General features: G+C 47.1%; 1 protein-coding gene and 1 long non-coding RNA gene across 5 annotated transcripts in view; one reads left to right on the plus strand and one right to left on the minus strand.

The window, feature by feature from the left end:
• DSCAML1 (DS cell adhesion molecule like 1) overlaps positions 1 to 23,040 on the plus strand; it is a 309,373-nt gene that overhangs the window by 81,576 nt on the left and 204,757 nt on the right. For 2 of the 3 annotated variants that reach the window (XM_060179994.1, XM_060179995.1), the window contains one exon: positions 17,472 to 17,540. The exons of the other annotated variant lie outside the window; for it this stretch is intronic. In XM_060179994.1, the coding sequence (XP_060035977.1) occupies positions 17,472 to 17,540 (69 nt within the window). The remainder of the gene's footprint in view (positions 1 to 17,471; positions 17,541 to 23,040) is intronic. 3 annotated transcript variants of the gene reach the window in all.
• LOC132534994 (uncharacterized) lies at positions 205 to 22,789 on the minus strand. Of its 2 annotated transcripts, none has more exons than XR_009546765.1 (3): positions 22,669 to 22,789; positions 5,028 to 5,210; positions 205 to 359 (listed from the first exon to the last, which is right to left on the minus strand). It is a non-coding gene; the product is annotated as an uncharacterized LOC132534994 (long non-coding RNA). The 2 variants fall into 2 exon arrangements; XR_009546764.1 differs by lacking the exon at positions 22,669 to 22,789 and adding an exon at positions 7,202 to 7,335.

The following is a 23,040-nucleotide window of genomic DNA, read 5'->3' on the forward strand; positions in this document are numbered from 1 at the left end:
CCTTTCTCTCCAGGGAAGTTGGATTTCTATGAATGTAGAGATTTGGTAATTGCCCCTGAAACTGTGCTTTTCTGGGTTAATGAAGAGCAGGGGCTTGCTTTTGCTTACACCCCCAAAAGGACCAGTTTTACTGCCCAGCCCTGGGTCACTGGGCCCCCATCCAACCCCAACCATGCACACATTAGACCCAGCGGAGTCTTAGGGTCATGTCTGGAAAGAGTGATTTCTTTTCCAAGGGAGAGGGAGGGAGAAGGCCTGCTAGTCAGGGGCTGGTTCTGCATTTTCCAATTGCTTTTGTGGTTTTCTTTACCATGGGCATGCATTTTTATTTCTGTGCAACTGTGATTTCTTTTCTTCCCCTAAAAAATAAAATAAATGCACTATTAGATTAAAAAATGTACAGCATTAGATGGCTCATAATGCCATGGTAAATTTTAAAGCTCTAAAAGCATATGCATTAGAGCAATTTTCTAAACTAATATAGCAAGAGGGCCACAAAAGCACTGCAGCAGTTGATAATAGTTGCCATCTTCAGTTGAGGATAATGATGTTAACAAATGTAATGGGAGTAATGAGTGGAGATTCAAAAAGCTGCTTTTGTTTAATTTTTTTGTAATGCAAATGCAGTTTGAGCCTGAAAGAGGGGGGAATAGGGATGAAAAAAAATCCTTATTTGAAATGAATCTTAATCTTAGCTGATGATAGGCCAGTTATAAGCAGAAGTGGCTTCATTGTGGAATTAAACAATCCAGAGATGCAATTATTAAGGGGGTGGGGATGCAATTGAAAAAAAAAAAACAAGCTGCAGAATGGAATCTTCTTTCTTGAGCATGAGCTTGCAGGTGTGTGAGGAAAGAAGCTTGGTGTGCCATAGTGTGGCCCCTGCACCAAGGTGGGAGGCCTGTCTCTGCTGGGCAGAGGCCTGGGGGTCTCCTAAACCTAGTTTTAGGGGCTGGTAGTGAGGGTGAGGTTGGGTGGGAGAGAACTGTCCTGGACCTGCACAGGGACGAAGGTCCTCAGGGGACCCTCAGCAGCAACCTTATCATGCATCTCAACTGCTTCCATTCAGGACATAGCGTCTTTCCTCTGGCTTTTTCCTCACAGCCTGCACACCTTTGACGGCAGTGGGGCTCACACTTTACTCCTCAAAAGAAAAAGAGGATGGCCCCAAGCAGAGCAACCATGACTTCTCATGACCTTCTTGCCCTTGATGGCATTCCATCTGCCCACCAGCAGCTGTCCTGGCTGTATCATGGATGCTCAGAGGCAAGCCGGTTCCAGAATGCTTCCTGAGGCTGGCAGGCCCCCTGAGAGTGTGCTCAGTTTGCTGGAGTTTCTCTGGAACCTCTGGGTGTGCTTCTGCAAGAACCAGTCTTCCGTGAGGGCGGGGGCCAGGGGTGTGAGGTGTTACAGCCTTCCTGGGGTCTAGTTCTGTGACCCTGACATGATTTACCTCTGGCCTTATCAATGAGTGCTGTGCAGCCTGAGGACTGGCACAAGTTACCCCTGTTGTCTGGAAATAGAAAGTTCCTATGGGGGTAGATAACATAATGGTTATGCAAAGAGACTCTCATGCTTGAGGCTCTGAAGTCCCAGGTTCAATTCCCCCCCCCACCACCACCACCACCATAAGCCAGATCTGTTTAGTGCTCTAGTAAAAAAAAAAAAAAAAAAAAAAAAATTCCTATTTGGTTTGTGTTCACAGATAATATTGGATGTCCAGGAACACTATTAGCATTAGTCTTTTTTTTTTTTTAAAGTTTTATTTCATATGAGTTAGAGAGGATTTCACATGAGAGAAAGAAAGAAAAAAATCTAGAGCACCGTTCAGGCATATGCAGTGTTGGGAATTGAACCAGAAGTTTCAGGCCTGCACACTCCATGCTCTAAAAGTTGAGTTATTTCCCTGTTAAGTGATGCTGATGTCTTTCATTGTTGCCACTTACCCCCCCCCAATAACCTGCCAAATCATGAAATTTTTCTACTTGTCGATGGTGAGGAAAGCCTGTGTTCACACGTTCTCCATTTCTCTACACTGTCCTTGTACAGAGAAGAGACCCACTTCTGATCTGGGGTGTTGTTGTCCACAAGGGCTCATCCACATGCTGGATGCAGCAGACACTGCCTGCCAGTGGCCGTTTTCTGAGTTCTTCATCTCGAATCGGGATCCTTGCACAGGTCCTTACACTTTGTACCATGTGAGCTTAACCTGGTGCATCACTGCCTGGCTGGGCCTGATTTTTAATCTGTATGTTTTGAAAGGAGGGAGGGAGGGAGGGGGGAGGGAAGGATACCCAAACACTGTTCCATTATCCATGACATCATTGGTATGGTCCACAATGCTCCAAAGTAGTACTGGGCCTTGAACCCAGATCCTCATACACAAGAAGACTTGCCTCTGAGTCATCTCTCAGGCCACTTTTATAACTGTATTGGAGAGGATTGGGCTAAGAACATGGTCATACGTATGTACTCAAGTTGTCACTGACAGGTTAAGCAAGGCTCACTCACTTCCTGGCCAGACATGCCAGGCTCAGCCCCCAACAAGCCCTGTGTGTTCTCTTCCCCTGTGCAAGTGAGCACACTGGCCACCTAAGGCCTCACTTCCACCCTATCCTGTTCCCCTGACAGGGGAATTTAGAATTCCAAACTTGAGTGATGGAGAGACAAAACATTTGGAGACTCAGGGAGGTGGGTGGGAGTAATAAGATGGTCGCCTGTTGGGGATCATTGAGTTGTAGCTCTGTGGAGAGGCCAGTGACAGACAAGATAAGTGAGTGGGGTGATGTGGATGCTCATTAGTCTCTCCGAATCTCCATTTCCTTTCTCCTAACTGGAGATAATTCGGTTCTCTCCCACTGTGGTTGTGAGTCTCGAAAAGTTGCTTGTATATCACAGTTAAGTACCTGGCCCTCTCAACTTACATTGAAAATGGATTCCAGAAGAATTTAAAGACGGGTGCTGTGTTGATCTCACAGCAGCCTATGACACGGTCTGGCACCGTGGTCTCCTAATCAAGATCTCAAGATGCCTGCCTCCATGGGTGGCCAACACTATATCGTTTCTTCTCCAAAACAGAAGATTCCGGGTACATCTGGGTGACAAGTCTAGCAGATGGAGACTTGTCTCAAGTGGCCTCCCCCAGGGCTCTGTTCTGGCTCCTACGCTATTTAATATTTACATCAATGACCTCCCAGAAACTTCTTCAAGGAAGTTCATCTACGCCGATGACATCTGCTGTGCAACTCAGGCATCCAAGTTCGACATCCTCAAGGAAACACTCACGAAAGACATGTCTCTGATATCTGATTACTGTAAAAAATGGCGACTAATCCCTAGCACTGCAAAAACGGTATCATCTGTTTTCCATCTACACCATGCCTCGGCCTCGCGTGAACTTAATGTGCAGCTTGGCGATACGAGAATCCGGCATGAAGCCCAGCCAGTCTGTCTTGGCGTTACTCTCGATCACACTCTGTCATTTCACAAACATCTCATAAAAACTGCAGCAAAGGTGGGCGCGAGGAATAACATCATTGCAAGACTGGCCAGCTCCTCATGGGGCGCGAGCGCTTCCACACTACGATCATCCTCTCTGGCATTATGCTATTCCACTGCAGAATACTGTGCCCCAGTATGGTTCCGTAGCCCCCATGTCCACTTGGTCGATTCCAAATCATATTCCTCCATGAGGATAATTTCTGGAACCATCCGTTCCACCCCGGTTCCATGGCTGCCAGTTCTTAGCAACATCACCCCGCCAGATATTCGTCGGGATGCGGCATCATCTAAGTTCATTTCCCACGTCTACGCTCGACCGGACCTGCCAATATACGTGGATATCTTCGCCCACCCTGTCCAACGCTTGACGTCTCGTCACCCAATCTGGTCCCCTACGCCTACACTGAACTTCTCTGTTCCAGTCTCTTGGAAACAGAGCTGGCAGTCAGCTGAGGTAAAGAACAAACACCTCATCACAGACCCCTGCAAGCGTCAACCCGGCTTTGACCTAGCACGTTATGATTGGGCCCTCCTCAATCGCTATCGAACAGGCCATGGCCGGTGTGCCGCTATGTTCCATCGCTGGGGAGCCAGAGACAACCCGAACTGCCCCTGCGGCTCCAGACAGACTATGACCCACATAGTCAACGACTGCCACCTCTCCAGATTCAAAGGAGGTCTCGAAACTTTACATCAGGCTCAACCTGACGCTGTTGACTGGCTACGGAAGAAGGGCAAACGCTAGAAGAAGAAGAAGTTAAGTACCTGTTTTACAGAATATATGATAATCGTGGTTGTTGGCAAGGGGGACGACAGTAAGGAGAAGAGCATTTTACATAGGAACTGAGATCTTTCTCCTCCACCATCTCTGTAGGGTGGAAGTGTCTTACTTCTGACATAGAAAAGTGTCTAATGTTAAAAACAGTGTGAAATAGCCAGGAAGGTGGCTCAGTGGGCAGAGTACATGGTTTACATGTGCATGGACCCCTACGCATCCCCAGCACCATGTATGGCCAAGCAGTGCTCCTGTCTCTCATAAGACAGATCTTTAAAAAAATGTTAAGAGTACCAGCCTGGCATGCCCTATGCGCCAGAGAGCCCAGGTTTGAGCCTCAACACGGTCATGTACCAGAACTGATCAGTGCTCTGTTCTAGCTCTTTTATTTTTCATAGAAATAAGTACAAATACAAAACCACTATTAAAACAGTATTCAGGGATCTGGACAGAACTCATCTGATAGAATATATACCTTTCATACATACATATATACCTTCCTTATTGTGCAGGCTCAGGTCCTGGCACCACATGGGAGCACCAAAGACAATGCAAGTGTAGCTCCATGGATGGTGGAGCAGAGCTATGCTGTTTCTTCTCCTTCTTCTCCTCCTTCTCCTCCTCCTCCTCCTCCTCCTCCTCCTCCTCCTCCTCCTCCTCCTCCTCCTTCTTCTTCTTCTTTTCTCTCTCTCTCTCTCTCTCTCTCTCTCTCAGCAAATGGACAATATTCAGGCCTGGCAGTGTAGCTCACCTGGATAGTGCATCTGCTTTGCCACACACGTGATCCCTGCCCCCATCACACTGGAAGAAGCTTTGAAACCTGGTTTTTCTATCCACTTGAGTGTCTTTGAGAATGGCAGCTTATTTTATTAGCAGTCTAAGCAAAATGAAGTTGGGTGACTTTGCTTTGTGGGAGGGAGGAGTCAGCAATTGCCTGTGGAAGACAAAGTCACACTATTTTTAGCTGATATGTTGTAGGGGGGTGAATGTGGTCTCTCCCCTTCTCAGCCTTCAGACTTCCCTCCCCTGTCGTGGGCACAGGGAGGTTGGCATGCAGTGCACACATATCCAGGCGCCCGCATCCCCCCGCAGTGCTCACTCAGCCTGCTGCCTCTACCGCCCACCTGTACCCCGGGGAAAGGAGCCTCTCAGAACTGTTCCTCTGAATGAAGTGCTCTCTGTGAGTCACCCCCAGCCTGGCTGGGCCCCGTGGGTAGGACCAGCCCTGATGTGAGACACCACACTAAGTGGGGAAATATGCTGAGACTCGGTACAACTAAAACAGTTATTAATCCTCACATTGATCCTGGGTGTGGGTGTAAGTCTACCTTTCCACTTTGGCTGGAGAGAATTAGGGGAGTAGCTCCCAGCCCTGGATGAAAGCGACGTGTGAGGATGGTGGGAGCTTGTCTCCACCCCCTACGAACACACACACGAACACCCACCACCAACACCACCACCACCACCACTAATAGCAGTGGCAGCAGCAGCAACAGTCTGCTAGAGTTGACCCTAATAATCTGGACTGAGAATACAAGTTTAACTTTAGGATTTGTCCAGACTTCAGTTTTGCCCTTTACCTAGAGTATGTGTGTGTTTGTGTGTGTGTGTGTGTGTGTGTGTGTGTGTGTGTGTGTGTGAGAGAGGGGGGGGGAGAAAAACACACACACACACACACACACACACACACACACATACACACACACATGGGAGGGTGAAGGTGGGGATGCATAGCAGGGATAGGAATGAGGGGAGCAAAGAGCTGAGCAGATCCCCTGACCGGCCTTGCTTATAGGAAGAAAAGGAGCAGATGTCAGATTTTGTTCAGCTTTTCCAGGAGTAAGTCTGAGTGATGAGAATTAAGTCTTTTTCCCCCTCCAGGGGCTCAGTGGCTACATTGCAAATCCACTTCTCCTGGAGGCATTTTTCCTCCATTTTTGTTGCTGTTATTATTGTTATTGTTGTTACTGCTCTTATTGTTGTCAGATAGGAAAGAGAGAAATCAAGAGAGGAGGGGAAGACAGAGAGAGGTAGAGAAAGCTAGATACCTGCAGACCTGCTTCATAGCTTGTGAGGTGACCCCCTGCAGGTGGGGAGGTAGGGGCTCTAAACCAGATCCGAGAATTAAGTCTTCATCTTTCCTCCCTTCCTTTTTTTTTTTTCTTTTTTGATAAGTCTTGTTATCATCACCTTGCCTAATTTGTTTCAGCCCTGTGTATCTTTCCATCCTCCTCTTCCTCCATCCTTCTGTCCTTTCCTTCACTTTCCTTTATTTTCTTCCCTCTCTCCCTCATTTTCTCTTTTCTCCATAGGAGTTAGAAGCATAAACTTTGGAGGCTACTGTGTGATTCTGTCTACTCAGCTTCCTGAATCTCTCTTTACTCATCCGTAAATGACAATGCTAGCACACGTGGGGACTCAGCACAGAACTGGGCTCCTTGAGTGTGCTGTTTGCTGGGTGTAGTGGGGTGTTCTTTGTTATTGTGCTCACCACCAGTACCCTCATTTCTCCTCCCAATAGCTGCTGCACTTTTCTCAGTTTGAGGTTTGAGGCCTGGCTAAGAGAGCCAAATCCCTGTCCTCAGGTACCATAAGACTGTGGTGGATGCCAAGCTTGCTTCTGCTTGGACTCAGCTGCCTCTGGAGAGGTAGGATTCTGCAATGAACAGGCCTGGTGACCCAGGGAGAAACCCCAATTTCCAGGTGTCTAAAGGTTAAAGGTTGGAGAGACAGTTTAGCATTAGAGTGTACAACTTTCATGCCTGAGGACACAAGCCACAGCTTCAGTCCCCAGCACGGCCATATACCAGAGCTGAACAATGATCTGATGTGTGTGTTTGTGTTCCCCTCTCTCTCTCATAAAATCTTTTTTAAGGGCACGTTTTGGGGATAGCTTAACTAATGGGCTTAAAATCCATTTGTTACCTGGGAGCCCAGGTTTCCTGGGACCAGCAAGCTAGCAACCACAGCAGCGGAGTTGGTTTCAGTGTCAATATTTGCCACCCACAGTGAGTAAACAGTCTCTCGGGTCCAAATACACCATCTGGAAGAGGAGACGACAGTGGGCAGCAGTCTGCATAGTAGACAAAAGAATTCCTATGGGTCAAGGGATGAGAAATCTCTTCCCAGCTCCTCTTAGAGTGAGGTGGGTGGTGCAGGCAGCTGGGGAATCTCCAGATGAGATAGCCCTGGGGTAATTGAGACAGATGTCCTGAGCTCCCAGCAATATTCCTGCAAAATCACTGACTTGCAGAAGGGGGGGGGTACCAAGCTGCCCTGGATTTGCTGCAGGTTGGGGCTCTCAGCTCCTTCCTCTCTGTGCCCATCTCACTACTGGTTGCTGCCCTCCAACACTGCTCCATGGAGGCCCCGTTATCAGCGCCTTTCCAGGGAGCCACAGCTGCCCTTACATTTTCAGAGACACTGCAAGTTTACCTTTCTACCTTCCAAACGTAAACTTGCCCACTGGATAAAAAGCTTCTCTTTTGGGAGTCGGGCGGTAGCGCAGCGGGTTAAGCGCAGGTGGCGCAAGCACAAGGACCGACGTAAGGATCCCGGTTCGAACCCCGGCTCCCCACCTGCAGGGGAGTCCCTTCACAGGCAGTGAAGCAGGTCTGCAGGTGTCTGTCTTTCTCTCCCCCTCTCTGTCTTCCCCTCCTCACTCCATTTCTCTCTGTCCTATCTAACAACAATAACTACAACAATAAAACAACAAGGGCAACAAAAGGGAATAAATAAATAAATGTTTAAAAAAAAAGAAAGAAAGAAAGAAAGAAAAAAGCTTCTCTTTTCTAGTAAGCTGTGTGCAAGAATCCCCTAACTCTCAGCTTGTCCTAGATCATTGTGGGGTTCTCATATATCCCAGAGGTTTTTTTGGGGGGTGACACAGAAAGTATTAGAACTGCTGTTGATATCTCCACTGTGGAAAACGAAGATAAGCACCTCTGATAACATGACAAAGCCCCACAGGAACTACTGTGTGATTCACAGAACAAACAAAAACTTGCTGCACACTTTTAATTAAACTGTATTAAATAGTAGTTGCTCCATTCAGCATGTGCTGACTACCTACTATGTGCCAGGAAATGTGGAAGGACTAAAGTATGGTCTCTGCTTCCCAGGAATTTCAAGGAGCAATAAATCAGCATTGATTGTTGTGAGAAGAGCATGCAGGAAACACAGTGAACTACAGAGAAGGAGCTAAATTAAACTGCAGGGTGGGGAGGGGAGCCAGTCAGAAAGGTCTTCCTGGAGGAGGCAAAGCTTTAGCTCTGGAGAGTCAGTGTTTACTAGGCAAAGAGGGAAAGGACTCTCCTGTCAGAAGCAACACCCCACATTTGGGATGTGTGTGGGGAATGTAGGTGTGTGTGTGTGTGTGTGTGTGTGTTGTGAGAGATAAGGACAAGAAGTTTCCAGTGGGCTGGGAAGTGGTGCAGTGAGTAGAACACCAGACTTGCAAGCATGGGATCCTGAGTTTGATTCCAGTCATTGTATATTCCAAAGTGATGCTATAGTGCCCTCTCATAAGTCAGTAAATGAATAACGTATCACCTCTTTCCATCCATAGGTTTGCACAGGGACAGAGCTAGATTGCTGTGTTGTCCATGAAAGACTTGGTATGACCCATCAGATGGGTGGACAGAGAAATACCTGGGTGCACTCAGAGCCTGGCTGAGGAATTGTCCTGGGAATGTGTGTGGCAGTCTGTAGGAACAGCAAAATCTCTTTCACTCTTTCTCCCTCCTTCCCTTCCGTCTTTCCCTCCCCTCTGTCTTTGTTTCTTTCATCTTTCTTATCATAGTTTAAAACAACCAGACTCAAAATATGGCTCGAATAATCATTTCTCCAAAAGAAGTATAGAAATGGGCTAATAGGCATAGAGAAAGGTGCTCAACATTACTAATCATTAGGGAAATGCAGATCAAAGCTGCCATGACATTCCATCTCAGACCTACTAAGAAGACGAACATTAAAAAGTTAATAATAGGTAGTGGGGGGGGGGGGTAGCTCAGCGGGTTAAACGCACGTGGCACAAAGTGCAGGGACCAGCAGAAGGATCCCGGTTCGAGCCCCTGGCTCCCCACCTGCAGGGGAGTCTCTTCACAGGTGGTGAAGCAGGTCTGCAACTGTCTATCTTTCTCTCCCCCTCTCTGTCTTCCCCTCCTCTCGCCATTTCTCTCTATCCTATCCAACAACAACAACATCAATAACAACAACAATAACTACAACAATAAAACAATAAGGGCAACAAAAGGGAATAAGTAAATAAATATATATTTTTTAAGTTAATAATGTGTTGTCAGTACATTGTCGGCAGACATGTAAAATGGTGTGGGAAAATGTATGGCAGTTTCTAAAAAAATAAACTACGGTTACTGTCCATCTAGCAATTCCACTTCTAGGTATCTGCCTCAAAGCAATAAAAGCAAGACTCCAACAATATGTAGACACCCATGCTCACAGCACTATTCACAATGAATGAAGGGGAAAGGCAGCCCAAGTGTCCATCTGCCCTTGAATAGACAGAAAGTGTGGCAGACACACAGTGGAAGGACTTTTTTTTCTGATACCTGCTACAACATAAATGAACCCTAGCATTATTTTTCTCATTTTTATTTGTGATTAATAGTGGATTATATTTTTTAAGATTATAGCAAATAGCAATTCCTCTCCTGGGGCTATATCCTAAGGAACCCAACACACCCATCCAAAAATATCTGTGTACATATATGTTCTTAGCAGCACAATTTTTAATAGCCAAAACCTGGTAGCAACCCAGGTGTCCAACAACAGATGAGTAGCTGAGCAAGTTGTGGTGTATATACACAATGGAATACTACTCAGCTATTAAAAATGATGACTTCACCATTTTCAGCCAATCTTGGATGGACCTTGAAAAATTCATGTTAAGTGAAATAAGTCAGAAATATAAGGATGAATATGGGATGATCTCACTCTCAGGCAGAAGTTGAAAAACAAGATCAGAAGGGAAAACACAAGTAGAACCTGAACTGGAATTGGCATGTTGCACCAAAGTAAAAGATTCTGGGGTGGTTGGGGGAGGGGGGAGAATACAGGTCCAAGAAGGATGACAGAGGACCTAGTGGGGGTTGTATTGTTATGTGGAAAGCTGAGAAATGTTATGCATGTACAAACTATTGTATTTACTGTTGAATGTAAAACATTAATTCCCCAATAAAGAAAAATTTTAAAAAGATTATAGCAAATAGTTCCACACCACTCCCACCACCAAAGATTTTTTTGTGCCCACCCTCCTATCTCCCAAAGATAACCACCATAGTTCTCATAAGTCTTAGAAACAATTTTCTGGCTTCTGTTTGTTTGTTTGTTTTGTTTTTTGTTTTTGCAAGTTCATGTGTATGAATTCTCTAGAGTCCACATATAAGTGAAACCATCTAGTAGCTGTCTTTCATATCTTATTTTGCTAAGCATAATTGGCTCCAGTTCCAGAGGACACACTATTTTGTCCCAGAGGACACAATATCATCTTTCTGATTGCAGAGTAATATTAAACAGAATATATATCCCATAACTTCTTTAGCTAGTCATCTGTTGACATTTAGGGTGCTTCCATGCTTTCACTATTGTGAATAATGCACCTATGAACCTAGGGTTGCATATGCCCCTTTAAATTAGTATTTGAGTGTCCTTTGGACAATTACCTAAGAGTGGTATTACTGGATCATACGGTAATTCCATTTTTATTTGTTTAAGAAATCTCCATTCAGTCTTCCAAAGGAGCTGCACCAGTCTGCATTCCCACCAGCTGTGTAGCAGAGTCACCTTTCCTCCACAGCCTCTCTCAACACCTGCCATATTCTGATTTGTTGAGAGGCCATTATCTCAGGTGTGAGATGGAATCTTAGTGTAGTTTTAATTTACATTTCTCTAAAGATAAGTGAAGTGGAGCATTTCTTCATATGTCTGTGGACCATGTGTATGAACCCTGTCATTATGCTAAGTGAAACAAGCCAGCCCCAAAGACTAATCCCATGGATATGCCATCCCTAAAGTGAAATCCATAGCTGCAGAAAGCAGAATAGTGGTTGTGGGGAGCTGGGATGGGGGATTCAGAGTAACTTAATTAATTGATTGATTGATATTATTGACACCAGTGTTATCAGTGGGACTCAATATTCCCTGTGGCCATTTTTCCCTCCCCATCCCCTTTTATTTGATAGGACAGAGAGAAATTTAGAAGTGAGGGAGAGAGAGAGAGGAGCGAGAAAGAGAGACACCTGCAGCACTGTTTCACTGCTCATGAAGCTTACCCACTGCAGGTGAAGACTGGGGGGCCGGAACCCAGATCCTTGTGCATGCTAACACGTGTGCTCTATTGCATGTGCCACCACAAGAATTACTGTTTAATAGACATGAAGGTTCAGATTGATAAGATGAAAATTCTAGAGATGGATGAATGCTGCCAGGCATGTACACTTACAGTGACTAGGAAGGTAAACTTTTATCTTATGTGTATTTTACTGTACTGAGATTAAAAAAAAAAATGCAGAGGGGGAAGTCATGGTTCACCATAAGAAAAGAAAGAGAGAGGGCTAAGCAGTGACACACCAGGTTAAGCACACACATATATATAGTAAACAGCGCAGGGACCCATGCTTGGATCCCAGTTTGAGCCCCTGGCTCCCCACCTGTGGGGGTGGGGTGGGGATCACTTCAAAAGTGGTGGAGTAAGTCTGCAGGTGTCTGTCTATCTTTCTCTCTCCCTCTCTATCTTCCTCTCCCCTCTCTATTTCCTTCTGTTCTATGAAAAAAAAAATCAAAAAAATGGTCATAGGAACAGTGGATTCATAGTGCAGGCACCAAACCCCAGCAATAACCCTGGAGGCAGAGAGAGGGAGAGGGAGAGGGAGAGGGAGAGAGAAGAGAGAGAGAGAGAGAAATAGGTTGATCCTGTTTGCCTGACAGTCTCTACCTTGCATCTGCCAATTAGGACATGGCCTAAAGCAGACCAAAGCCCTTAGCACAGGTTAGAAAGCAGAAGGCGGGAGTCGGGTGGTAGCACAGCGGGTTAAGTGCAGGTAGTGCAAAGCACAAGGACCGGCTTAAGGATCCTGGTTCGAGCCCCCGGCTCCCCACCTTCAAGGGAATTGATTCATAGGCAGTGAAACAGGTCTGTAGATGTCTGTCTTTCTCTCCCCCTCTGTCTTGTCCTCCTCTCTCCATTTCTCTCTGTCCTATCCAACAATGATGACGTCAGTAACAGCAACAATACTAACTACAACAGTAAAACAACAAGGGCGACAAAAGGGAATACATAAATAAATAAATATTTAAAAAAAAAAAAAGCAGAAGGCTCTGCTGGTGGGTGGGGTGGGGTGGGAGGGGGTTGCTGCAGAAAAGTAGGGGGCAGGGTAATAGGACCTGCTCTCCATGCTGCCAACTCAACTGTGTGATTCTGGGTGGGCAAGTGCTCTCACCTCTCTGAGCCTTAGTTTCCTTGTAGATAAAATCAGAATGACCAGTCTCATGGGAGCTTTTGCTCTCTGTTACGATTTGTGTAAGGAGAACTCCTGCAAATCGAAGGTCCTTGTGAGATAGGAGCACCCTCCCTCCCTTCCTCTGAGTCCCTGAGGTTCCTGCGGAGGAGGAGGTGCGGTCTCAGGCTGTTTAAATGCGGACGGCTGTCTCAGATGACAAGGGAGGTTGTACTCTTAATGGGCGAGCATGCAGGATGTCCTTTTCTGTGGTGTTGAGCAGGATTTAACGTGTTGCTAGTGAGCTGAATAACGAGTATTAAGCTTATGGCTTAAAGGATGGGAGATTAGTGCTTGTAGCCTCTCTGCCGGTCTGGGTAACTTTGAAAGGGAGGTAATGAAACAAGAGCTTGGACTCTGCTCTCATGGGTGGGAAGCACAGACAGGAGGACGTCCAAGGGTCCTGCCCATGGCTGTTCTAGGGAGATGTCCTGTGATGGGCTGTCAAAACCCCAAACCGGCAGAACTCCTTAGCTTCTGGTTCTCTATGATCTCTGTGTCGCATTACAAATGGGTGGTCTCCAGTCTGAGCTCTGTGACAGTGCTCCTTGGAATTCTTTCCTTCCGTCCTTCTCAGTCCCATCCCAAGCTTTCCCCTTTCTCAGCTCCCCATGCCACATGGAGAGAGAGCACCAGAAGTAGCCCAGCTTAAACCTTCTCTCTGTTGTCTCCAAAGTGGACATCTGTTTGAAAAATAGAGGTAGCTGTACCTTTGTCTGAGTCTTGCTTTCATCAAGAGCAAAGAGCATCAAAATTTTTTAGTCTTCTTTCTCATATTATTCTCCTACTACCCCTTTCACTAGACCTTCCAATTCCTGGAGGTTTTGCTGACACTATGATATGTTCTGTGTGCTTGATTTCAATTAGCATATGTAACTCTAGCAGCATCCCACAAGGCAGGGTTTGCTGTTGTTCCTGTTGGATCACTGATGTGGTCAAGTGTTGAGTTAGCAGGGAAGTGGAAGTCATCCAGTGGCCTCTCACCTGACCAGTGAAGAAAGTGGGACCCCAAAACTTGTCCCTTTCTTTCTTTCTTTCTTTCTTTCTTTCTTTCTTTCTTTCTTTCTTTCCTTTCTTCTTTCCTTCCTTCTTTCCTTCCTTCTTTCCTTCCTTCCTTCCTTCCTTCCTTCCTTCCTTCCTTCCTTCCTTCCTTCCTTCCCTCCTTCTCTCTTTCTTTCAACACATTTTACTTGTTTTATTTTAATGAGATATACGGAGAGAGAGACTGAGATCACTGCTCAATTCTGGCTTATGGTGGTTAGGGGAATTTAACCTAGAAGTTTGAAGCCTCATAACTGTTATGTTGTCCCTTCAGTGCAAGGCTTGCTTTTGGTAGCACAACAGGGCCAAGGGCTCTGTCTCCCTGATGCAGAGTGGTATCTGTGCAGGGCTTCTCCTGCAGTCTGTTGTTCTGTAACCCACTGGACATTCAAGTCCACTGAATGATTTTGATGTTGGTTGTTTTTAAATATAGTGCTGGGGAATTAGCTGTGGGCTCTGAAAAGCCTTCCACACCTATACTTTATACCTTGTGTCCTCAGATGGAGAGGAAAGAAAGAAAGAGGGGGAGAGAGGGGGGGAGAGAGAGAGAGAAGAAGGAGGAGGAGGAGGAGGAGGAGGAGGAGGATGCCAGAGCACTGCTTCATAGTTCCCCAGTGCCATCCATGGTGTTTCCATGTGGTGCCGAAATCTAATTTATAGCTCGATACATGATGAGTCGTGTGCTCTACCTGATAAGGTATCACTTGGCGCCTTTCAATGGACTGATGATGGAAACTGTCCAATGTAGTGGTGCTGCAGGACTTGAACCTCGACTCTGCCCACTGCTTTGTAATAATGCTTGGAAGGGATGCTTTTCAAATAGTTGGATGACACTGATGCCAAAGGGAAAACTGATCTATGGGTCTTCAGAATCTGAACCAGCGTACCTATTGGGCTGGAATGATGGACTGAAAGTGAGGAGTTGAAGCTTAACCAGAATAAATAGAGAGTCTTGTATTGAGGTTTCCAAAAAAAAAAAAATCAATTTCATAAGTGCAGGCTAGGGAAAACTTGATTTGATGTAGACTCAAGTAGTAAAGGCCTATGTGTTTGAGTTGATAATGAGAATATCTTAGAGCACATCACCTGCTAAAATAGCCACTGCCAAGTGCAGAAGACTGTTTCTGTTCTTAATAAGTCAGAATCCAAAGCAAGAAGGTGTGACACCTTTGCCCAACTTGGTGCTGAGCCAGCATCCAGCACCCTAGCCCAGCCCCAGCCCTGAGCACACCTTGGGGGGGGCACTTTGACAATTGAACATGTTGTAGGCAGGCACTCAGGCTGAAGAGGAAACTGGAAACCTTGTCAAATGAGGACCACTTGGGGGAAGTGGCTTATTTCACTTTACTTATGTCAGCAGAAGATCCAGAAATGTGAAGCCTTAGTGAAAGGGAAAATAGGAGGATAGCTTGAAAAAGAAGACTGAATGTTTAACAACAATATATTTTGTTTTGCTTTGCTTTTATTGAGAGCAAGATACTCAGACTCCTTAGCCTGGAGAAATGTTAGAGTCATGATGCAGCAGAGAAGCAGCCTGGCTCCCCCAAACACCAGGGGCAAAACTTTGAGGCGGGTGGTAGATCAGCAGGACCTCCTTCCCCATCTCAGTTGGGTTTCCCCATCAGGCAATAAATCTGTGCAAATCATGAGCTCCCCATCACTGCGGGTATGCAAGAAAGGCCTGAAGGAGCCTGACTCAGAAGTGGCAAAAGGTCATTCTTGGAATAAAATGATGGTTTTGGTGATCTTGAGGGCCCCTTCTAGTCACCAGGATGCTGTGATTCTACAGTCTTATATATATTTAGAGAATCAGATCTGAAAAGCAACTCTCTTTTCCTGCAGCCCGATACCATTCTCTGAGCTAATGGTCGTTACCACTGAAAATCCTGGCCAATGTCTCATCATTGAGCATCTACCATGGGTAGAGTCCTTTCTCAAATGTCTTTTTTTTTTAAAGCTAAGTACAATTAGTTTATTGGCTGACTTAGAAATAAGGGAAGAAGGGAGTCGGGCTGTAGCGCAGCGGGTTAAGCGCAGGTGGCGCAAAGCACAAGGATCGGCATAAGGATCCCGGTTCAAACCCTGGCTCCCCACCTGCAGGGGAGTTGCTTCACAGGCGGTGAAGCAGGTCTGCAGGTGTCTATCTTTCTCTCCTCCTCTCTGTCTTCCCCTCCTCTCTCCATTTCTCTCTGTCCTATCCAACAACGACAACAACAATAATAACTACAACAATAAAACAACAAGGGCAACAAAAGGGAATAAATAAATAAAATAAAAATATAAAAAATAAATAAATAAATAAGAAATAAGGGAAGAAAACTGTGTTTATTGTAACCTTAGGGTGTGATACATGCTCTAGGCACAGCATGCAATTTATACATATAATTTTATTCTTATGACGAGCCTTTAAAAAGAACCCACTCCAGGGGTCGGGCAGTAGTGCAGTGGGTTAAGCGCACGTAGTGCAGGGCGCAAGGACCGGCATAAGGATCCCAGTTCAAGCTGCAGGGGAGTTGCTTTACAGGCGGTGAGGAAGGTCTGCAGGTGTCTATCTTTCTCTCCTCCTCTCTGTCTTCCCCTCCCCTTTCCATCTCTCTGTCCTATCCAACAATGAATGACATCAACAATAACAATAATAACTACAACAAGGCTACAACAAGGGCAACAAAAGGGGGAAAATGGCCTCCATGAGCAGTGGATTCATGGTGCAGGCACTGAGTCCCAGCAATAATCCTGGAGGCAAAAAAAAAAAAAAAAGAACCCACTCCATTGCAGTATGACAGACACATGAAAAACTATCCATGTTCCCTTATACAACCTAGTGAGGTTGGAGCTCTGTGCATACAGTCTGAACCTTGAAGAAAATTTGCCCCCCCCCAACACCCAAAACTTTCTCCCCTGAGGCTTGGGGATATGTCTCAGTGGTAGAGCACTTGCTTGGCACATGTGTGGCCAAGGATTGAAACCTGTGATAGAGAGAGAATGAAAATAGCTCAACTGGACTTGCTGCCTGAGGCTCTTCCTGCTTTGATCCTTGGCACCGAATGTACCAGAGTGGGGTCAGGTTTCTCACCCTTAGGCGAAACTCTCTCTCTCAAATGAAATAAACGAATCTTTTAAAAGAAGAGAAAAAAGGCTAAAGAGGAAAATAAAGCTTTAAATAAATTGCTTAAACCCCAAAATTTCCTACCCCAAATGGCTTTGGAGGAGAGCTAGGGAACACAAAAGGAAAAGCATCCCTCTGTCCTTCTGGAGCTCAAAGATGGTGGGGCAGAGTGTGTGCCAGGCTCAGGATATGTCATTTCTGCTCTCAGCCACAGGAAGCAAGAATTAGACAGAAAGGGCTGGTGTGGCCAAGTAGAAGGAGGCTGGGGCCTTGGAGAGCAGCAGGGAGGGTGTCCCAGCAGGGGGCAGGGAGGAAGCTCCCGTGCTGTCCCAGTGCCCAAGGCATGTGTCATGCGGAGCTGGTCTGAGCAGCAAGTGAGCGCACATGTCCTCTCAGCACAGCATGAAGTCTTCCCGCTCCCTTAGGCCTGGCTCATCCACCAAAATGGACTTATTTATTTTTAATAACGCCCATTCCAGGGAGTTGTGTTTTCAAAGGCTGATGGACTCGTAAATATGTTTTATTCTCACAGGTTGGAAAAAAAAAAGAAAAGAAAAGCAACCCTTTGATAGCAGAACTGCCAGGCTGGGGCTGAATGGAGGTAGGTTCTCTCTCCTACCCCAGAAAACCGGAGGCTGTGTATCCCAAGAAAGCAAGCCAGGATTCAAAGAGAGGCAGGATATGGGGGTCAGGCCTCCTTGCACCCCCACCCTGGACCCTTGTTATTCTCCCCCTCCCCCAAACAGAGCATCAGTGTCGTCATGGCTTTTAAACAACATTACACACACTTGTCGTCTCAAGATAAAATGTTATTAAGATTAAATGCTGAGCGGGGAACAGAATCCGACTTCCCACTGTCATATTTCAGCTGGGGTGAGTGATTGCCTTTCGGTAGCCCCAGCTCCTAAGCAGGGAAACAGCATTATTATCATTAATAAGCCCATAATGGGGAAGAGAAATTATAAACATTTCTGCAACACGCGGCCCTCCAATGTTAATATTTTATGAGCACACAGAACAGCCGGGGACTGAATGTAAATGGCAGTATTAAGCGTAGCCATAATGTAAACACGCATAATTGGTGAGAGGAGGGTCATGGACCAGGGACGCTCGGGGCCCTGGGTGGAGCCTCAAAGGCAGACAGGCCTCACCTCAACTCAGGTCCCTGCCACCAGCCTCCACTCTTCCTGCTGCAGCATGTTTGTAAGAACTCTTCCTTCTGCTCCTGGGTCATCTCAGACTGGACATACTGAGGGGGGTGACAGAGGACTGGGGGGGTAGATGTGTCCCTGGGGCTCTTGAGTCTGTTCACATGTGTGTCACTGTCTCTCTGTGACATAGATTATATATCTTGAGCCAGATGCTCCTGCTCCTTGTGTAGCCCTCGGAAGCCCTGGGGAGGGTGGACTTGGTTGTTTGGGGTTTCTGGCCATGGAGCCCTTGGTTCAAACCAACTGTTTCATGGGAGCCCAAACACCAGGAGAGCTGAGGCCAGGTTAGGACTCAGAGCCCACTGGCCTGCCCCTCTCCAGACTCAGGGCTTCCTCTGTAGAGCACAATGTGAAAACCACTGAAAGCCCTCCCCATTTCCCATTTCTTGATTCCAAAGAGGAGAGCCATAGAGGAGCCATCCCAGGGGCTCAAACCCAGCTCCCCTACTTTCCAGGATACGGGTTTGGTCAGAGACCAGGAGTAGGGTTCTTCCCCCAGTTTTGCTATTAATTGACTAGTGGGCTGGACAAATCTCTCTGCCTCCCTGCACCTTGCCTCCCCATCTCTCATGCCTCTTTAGCTCTGAAATCAAAGCCACGGAATTCAAAATAAGAGGTGTTGAAAGGCCAGCTAGGAGCTTCCTGGGGAAGGCCTTTTGTCATGTCCCAAGGTGCCTGGGCTTTGCCCTTGAATTTGAAGCTTCCCATGGCAGAAACCTTAAAGGGGATCCCCCCCCCCATTGCTAGGTTTGCCATGAGGGCAGGAACCAGCTGACAGCAGACTCTTTGAACAAGCAAATGGAATGAATGGTTGGATTTATTAATTATTAGGTTAGTTCATTATTGAACTTGAACAGCTCTATCTCCCCCTGACCCCTCAGCCCCCGCCCCAGAAACCATAACCGGTAAACTTGGGGACAGTTTATTGATCACCTTCTATGGACTGGCACTTTAGGAAAAACTAGGAACACCTCTGGCTAGAAGCCTGTCTCTTTTTCTGCCTCCCCCCACCCCAGTCTCCCGCCTCCTTAATTTTCCCTTTCCCTTTGCTCCTATTCATTATTTCTCTCTGCAGTTATGTTATTATTGGCCTTGGCAAAGAGTTTCAGGGGTGTCGTTTGTCTGAGTAACGTTATGCAGAATTAAGTTCCAGGGTAATTTCTGATGCAAATACCTATCTTCCAGGAGAATGTGAATCAGACCTGCTGCTCTCGACGGCTCCATAGAGGCAGCTCTGTTTGAATCTAAGTCTCTGGCAGTCAGAAAGCTTCCAGGGGCATGAGGGTTCCTCTCCGGCTCCTTCTGGGGATCTCTGCCCAGGTGCCCATAAGCACATGTTATCACAGCTGACGAGAAGGCATTTTCTTTTTTATTTATTTATTTATTTATTTATTCCCTTTTGTTGCTCTTATTGTATAACATTGTTTGGTTATTGATGTCATTGTTGGATAGGACAGCGAGAAATGGAGAGAGGAGGGGAAGACAGAGAGGAGGAGAGAAAGACAGATACCTGCAGACCTCACCAGTTTGAGCCCCCAACTCCTCACCTGCAGACCTTCACCAGTTGTGAAGTGACTCCCCTGCAGGTGGGAGTTGGGGGCTTGAACCAGAATCCTTCTGCCGGTCCTTGCACTTTGCGCCCCGTGCACTTAATCCACTGCGCCACCACCCGACTCCTGAGAAGGCATTTTCTTACAGCCAACCTCACCTTCCTTGCTCTGTACCACTAGCTAGTACAGGCACACTTTGCTGACTTCAGAACACCTACAGATCACTGCTTCCAGGCCAGCGCCTGGACATCTGCATTTCTCACTAGCTCCCAGTCATGCTGCACTGCAAAGCATACTTCACAGAGACCAAGAAAAGAGATGGGTAAAAGACAGAGAGGAGGTAAAACAAAGAGATAAGCAAAACAGCACCTACCTAAGAATCTGGAATCTGGATTCTAGCTCTGACCATTAATTTTCTGTGCAACCTTGGGTCAGTTATACAGCCTCTCTGATTTGTGCCTGTCTCCCTCCTTACAAATTAAGAACAATCTCGGAAATCTTTGCTCCTAGAATACTGCTGCCAGTGATTTCCCCCTCTCTATCTACTTCAGTGTCAATTAGTGTTGGAGGGCCTGTGGGTGCCCCCTGGAGAGCTCTGATGCCTCCCTTTCCAGAGTGTCATCCCCCCCCAGTGGGGGGGTCAGAGCACTGCCTGGACTCACCTCCACTGGGGTCACCCTGCCTCCTCACTGGGAGGTTTCAGAGCCTTTTCCCCTGAAGATGGGCAGCAGGAGCCCAGCCTTTGGCTAAAGATCTGTGAACTCAGCCAGTCCAGCCCTCCATGAACAGAGCAGCTAGACCCCACTTGATAGTCAGCCTTCTATTTGTTCTCCAGCATACACACAGACAGTCCTGACTGCAAGAACCTCACACTCAGCAACAGGCTTTAGGCTACACTGACGCATCTCACCCACATAGAAAGTGAAGGCAGAACAGCGGCTTCCCTCCATACCTGCCCCTTTCTCTGTGAGTCCCCATATCTGGACTCCTCTACCACCCCTTTTCTCCTCTGTATTCAGCTTTATTAAATTGTTTTCATATACTAGCATTTTCACCCCTCTTACCCCCTCTTCTCTTCCTCCAACCCATAATGAAATATGTGAACACTTTGTTCCCAGCCAAAGGCAAGTGCTGCTAGCTTGGTACCTTTCTGTGTAGGAGAGGCAGGCTTGGGCATGCACTGGCTGCAGGGGGGGGGGGGGAGGAGAGATCAGCGCAAAACTTGCTGTGTGCCCCTTCCTCCGCTACTCTCCACTGGCCCTGCTGTGGTCTATCTGACCAGTGCATGGGCACAGGGATCAGAACCCAGGGATGTGAACCAAAGGTAAGAATGGAAGTGATGTCTGGGAAGGCTTTCATGAGTCAGAAAGTCCTCCTGTGGGGTGGCTCTTTGTTAAACATTTCTATACAAGTCCTGTGCTTTATCTGCTGAGCCCCCTCCCCAGCTTCTAAGCCAAGAGTTCTAAGTGCAGCACTTATGACATGTGTTGTATTTCTTCCATCTTACATGTGCTGAAAGTGAAACACAGAGAGGTTTCCTCCCCTGTCTATGTCCCTCTGACATTTGGCGTATCTTCCCCTCATCCCTGTCAGGTGTGGATGTGAAGTTTCACTCACTTGCCTTTTCTGGGTGCCTTTGAATGTAAAGGGAGTCCCAGTTTTAGGGTAGAGGCCAACACCTGCCTGCAGATAGGGACCAGAGCTACCAGGGCCTCTGAAGTCTTTTGCCCACAGTCACAGCATTTGTCAGTTGTGGACCCAGCTAGGAACCAGACAGTTTGGCTGTTGAATCTCCACACCTCACTTTTTTTTTCCTTGAGAGAAATTAAGAAAGGAGGGAGGGAGGGAGACGGAGAGACTGACCAACTGACCTGCAGCACTGTTTCACTGCTCATGAAACTTCTCCCCCTGCAGGTGGGGACCGGGGACCAAAGTCCAGATCCTTGCACATAGGTTGTGTGCACTCAACTAGGCATACCACTGCCCGGCCCCCTCACACCTCAATTCTGAACCACAGTGGAAAGGGCTAGAGGTCTGTCTGCCCTGTAGACTGTGTGGTCTTAGCCTCAGAGATCACAGACCTCCCTGAGCATCTACTTCCTTCCTGGATTACTAGGAAACCAGCGAAAGAGATGCTTTGCAGTCTCGAATGTGGTGCTGGTAACCTCTACTATAAATGGGCCCGAGCTTTGCCTCCCTGCGTTGGTGTTTAGCCTGGCCCACTTAGGAGAATGAGGGGAAGCCTCTGGAGGATGACACAGGAGGGACTTTAGGTCTCCAGTACAGTGGAGAAACCAGAAGCTGGGTCTCCAGTTAGGAGCTTAAATGATCGCACTGACATGTGGTGATAGTAATAGCAGGGACACCTATGAACTGGAGTTTTTTCTGACTGCCCAGTGCCTTAACAGGGACCCTCCAAGGAGGCAGTGAAAAGAATGGCCACAGTTTCATTTACTGACTTAATTAAAGAAGCCAGCCCCCCTGAGGACCATGTCCTCAGGTTCCTTTTCACTTGCAGAGAGGGAGGGTGTGGGCTCCAAAAAATCAGGGTGGGGGCTGCAGTGGGGGAGAAAGGGGTCTCGAATCAGTCAGCACAGGTCTGCAAATTAAAAATGGAAATTTAATCAAGGCTGGCAAGATAAGAGACTTCTTTTTCCAACTTGAAAAGCTGCCGCTTGTCCAGTGGGACCTGTCTTGGAGTAGCATGCCAAAGGGAAGGGCTGCTTGCTTTCTGGGTGCTGTGGGGCCTCTGCTCTATGGTCAAGCCAGGGCCCTTTGGCTGGGGCATGGCCAATGTTCCCAAAGCTGGGGTTCCCTCATCCTGGCACAGAGCCATGAACTAGGTGCTTGTTTCAGAATGCAGGTTCTGCTGCCTCAGGCCTGGAGGGACCTGAGAGTCTGCATTTCTGACAAGCCCCAGGGAATGGGTTCGTCATCAAACTGGCGAGCATCGTCTGAGCAGCCTTACCTGACAGCCTGTGGATCCCACCCATAGTTCTCCGTCTGCTATGACTTGTACTGACCCCCAAACCTTAGCCAGCCCAGCCTAGGCAGCAGGTCATGTAGCTGCTGGGCTCCCAGTGGTTTCCATTGCTCAGCATTCACATGCATGGCTTGACCAGCCAAGTGTTTATGTACTTCTCTGCACCTTGCTCTGCTCACCTGTGAATTGGGCGTGGTGGTGGTGGGGCAGTCCCCACCTTACAGTGCTATGAGGAGTCAGTGACACAACAAGCATTAGTACTGGGTAAACATTTACTTTGAAAAGCCTTTTCAGGAGTCATGTATATATATGGAGAGAGAGAGCAAAGTATTGCTCAGTCCTGGCTTGTGGTATTGG

Source organism: Erinaceus europaeus, chromosome 20 (assembly GCF_950295315.1).
Source record: "Erinaceus europaeus chromosome 20, mEriEur2.1, whole genome shotgun sequence".
Lineage (NCBI taxonomy): Eukaryota > Metazoa > Chordata > Mammalia > Eulipotyphla > Erinaceidae > Erinaceus > Erinaceus europaeus.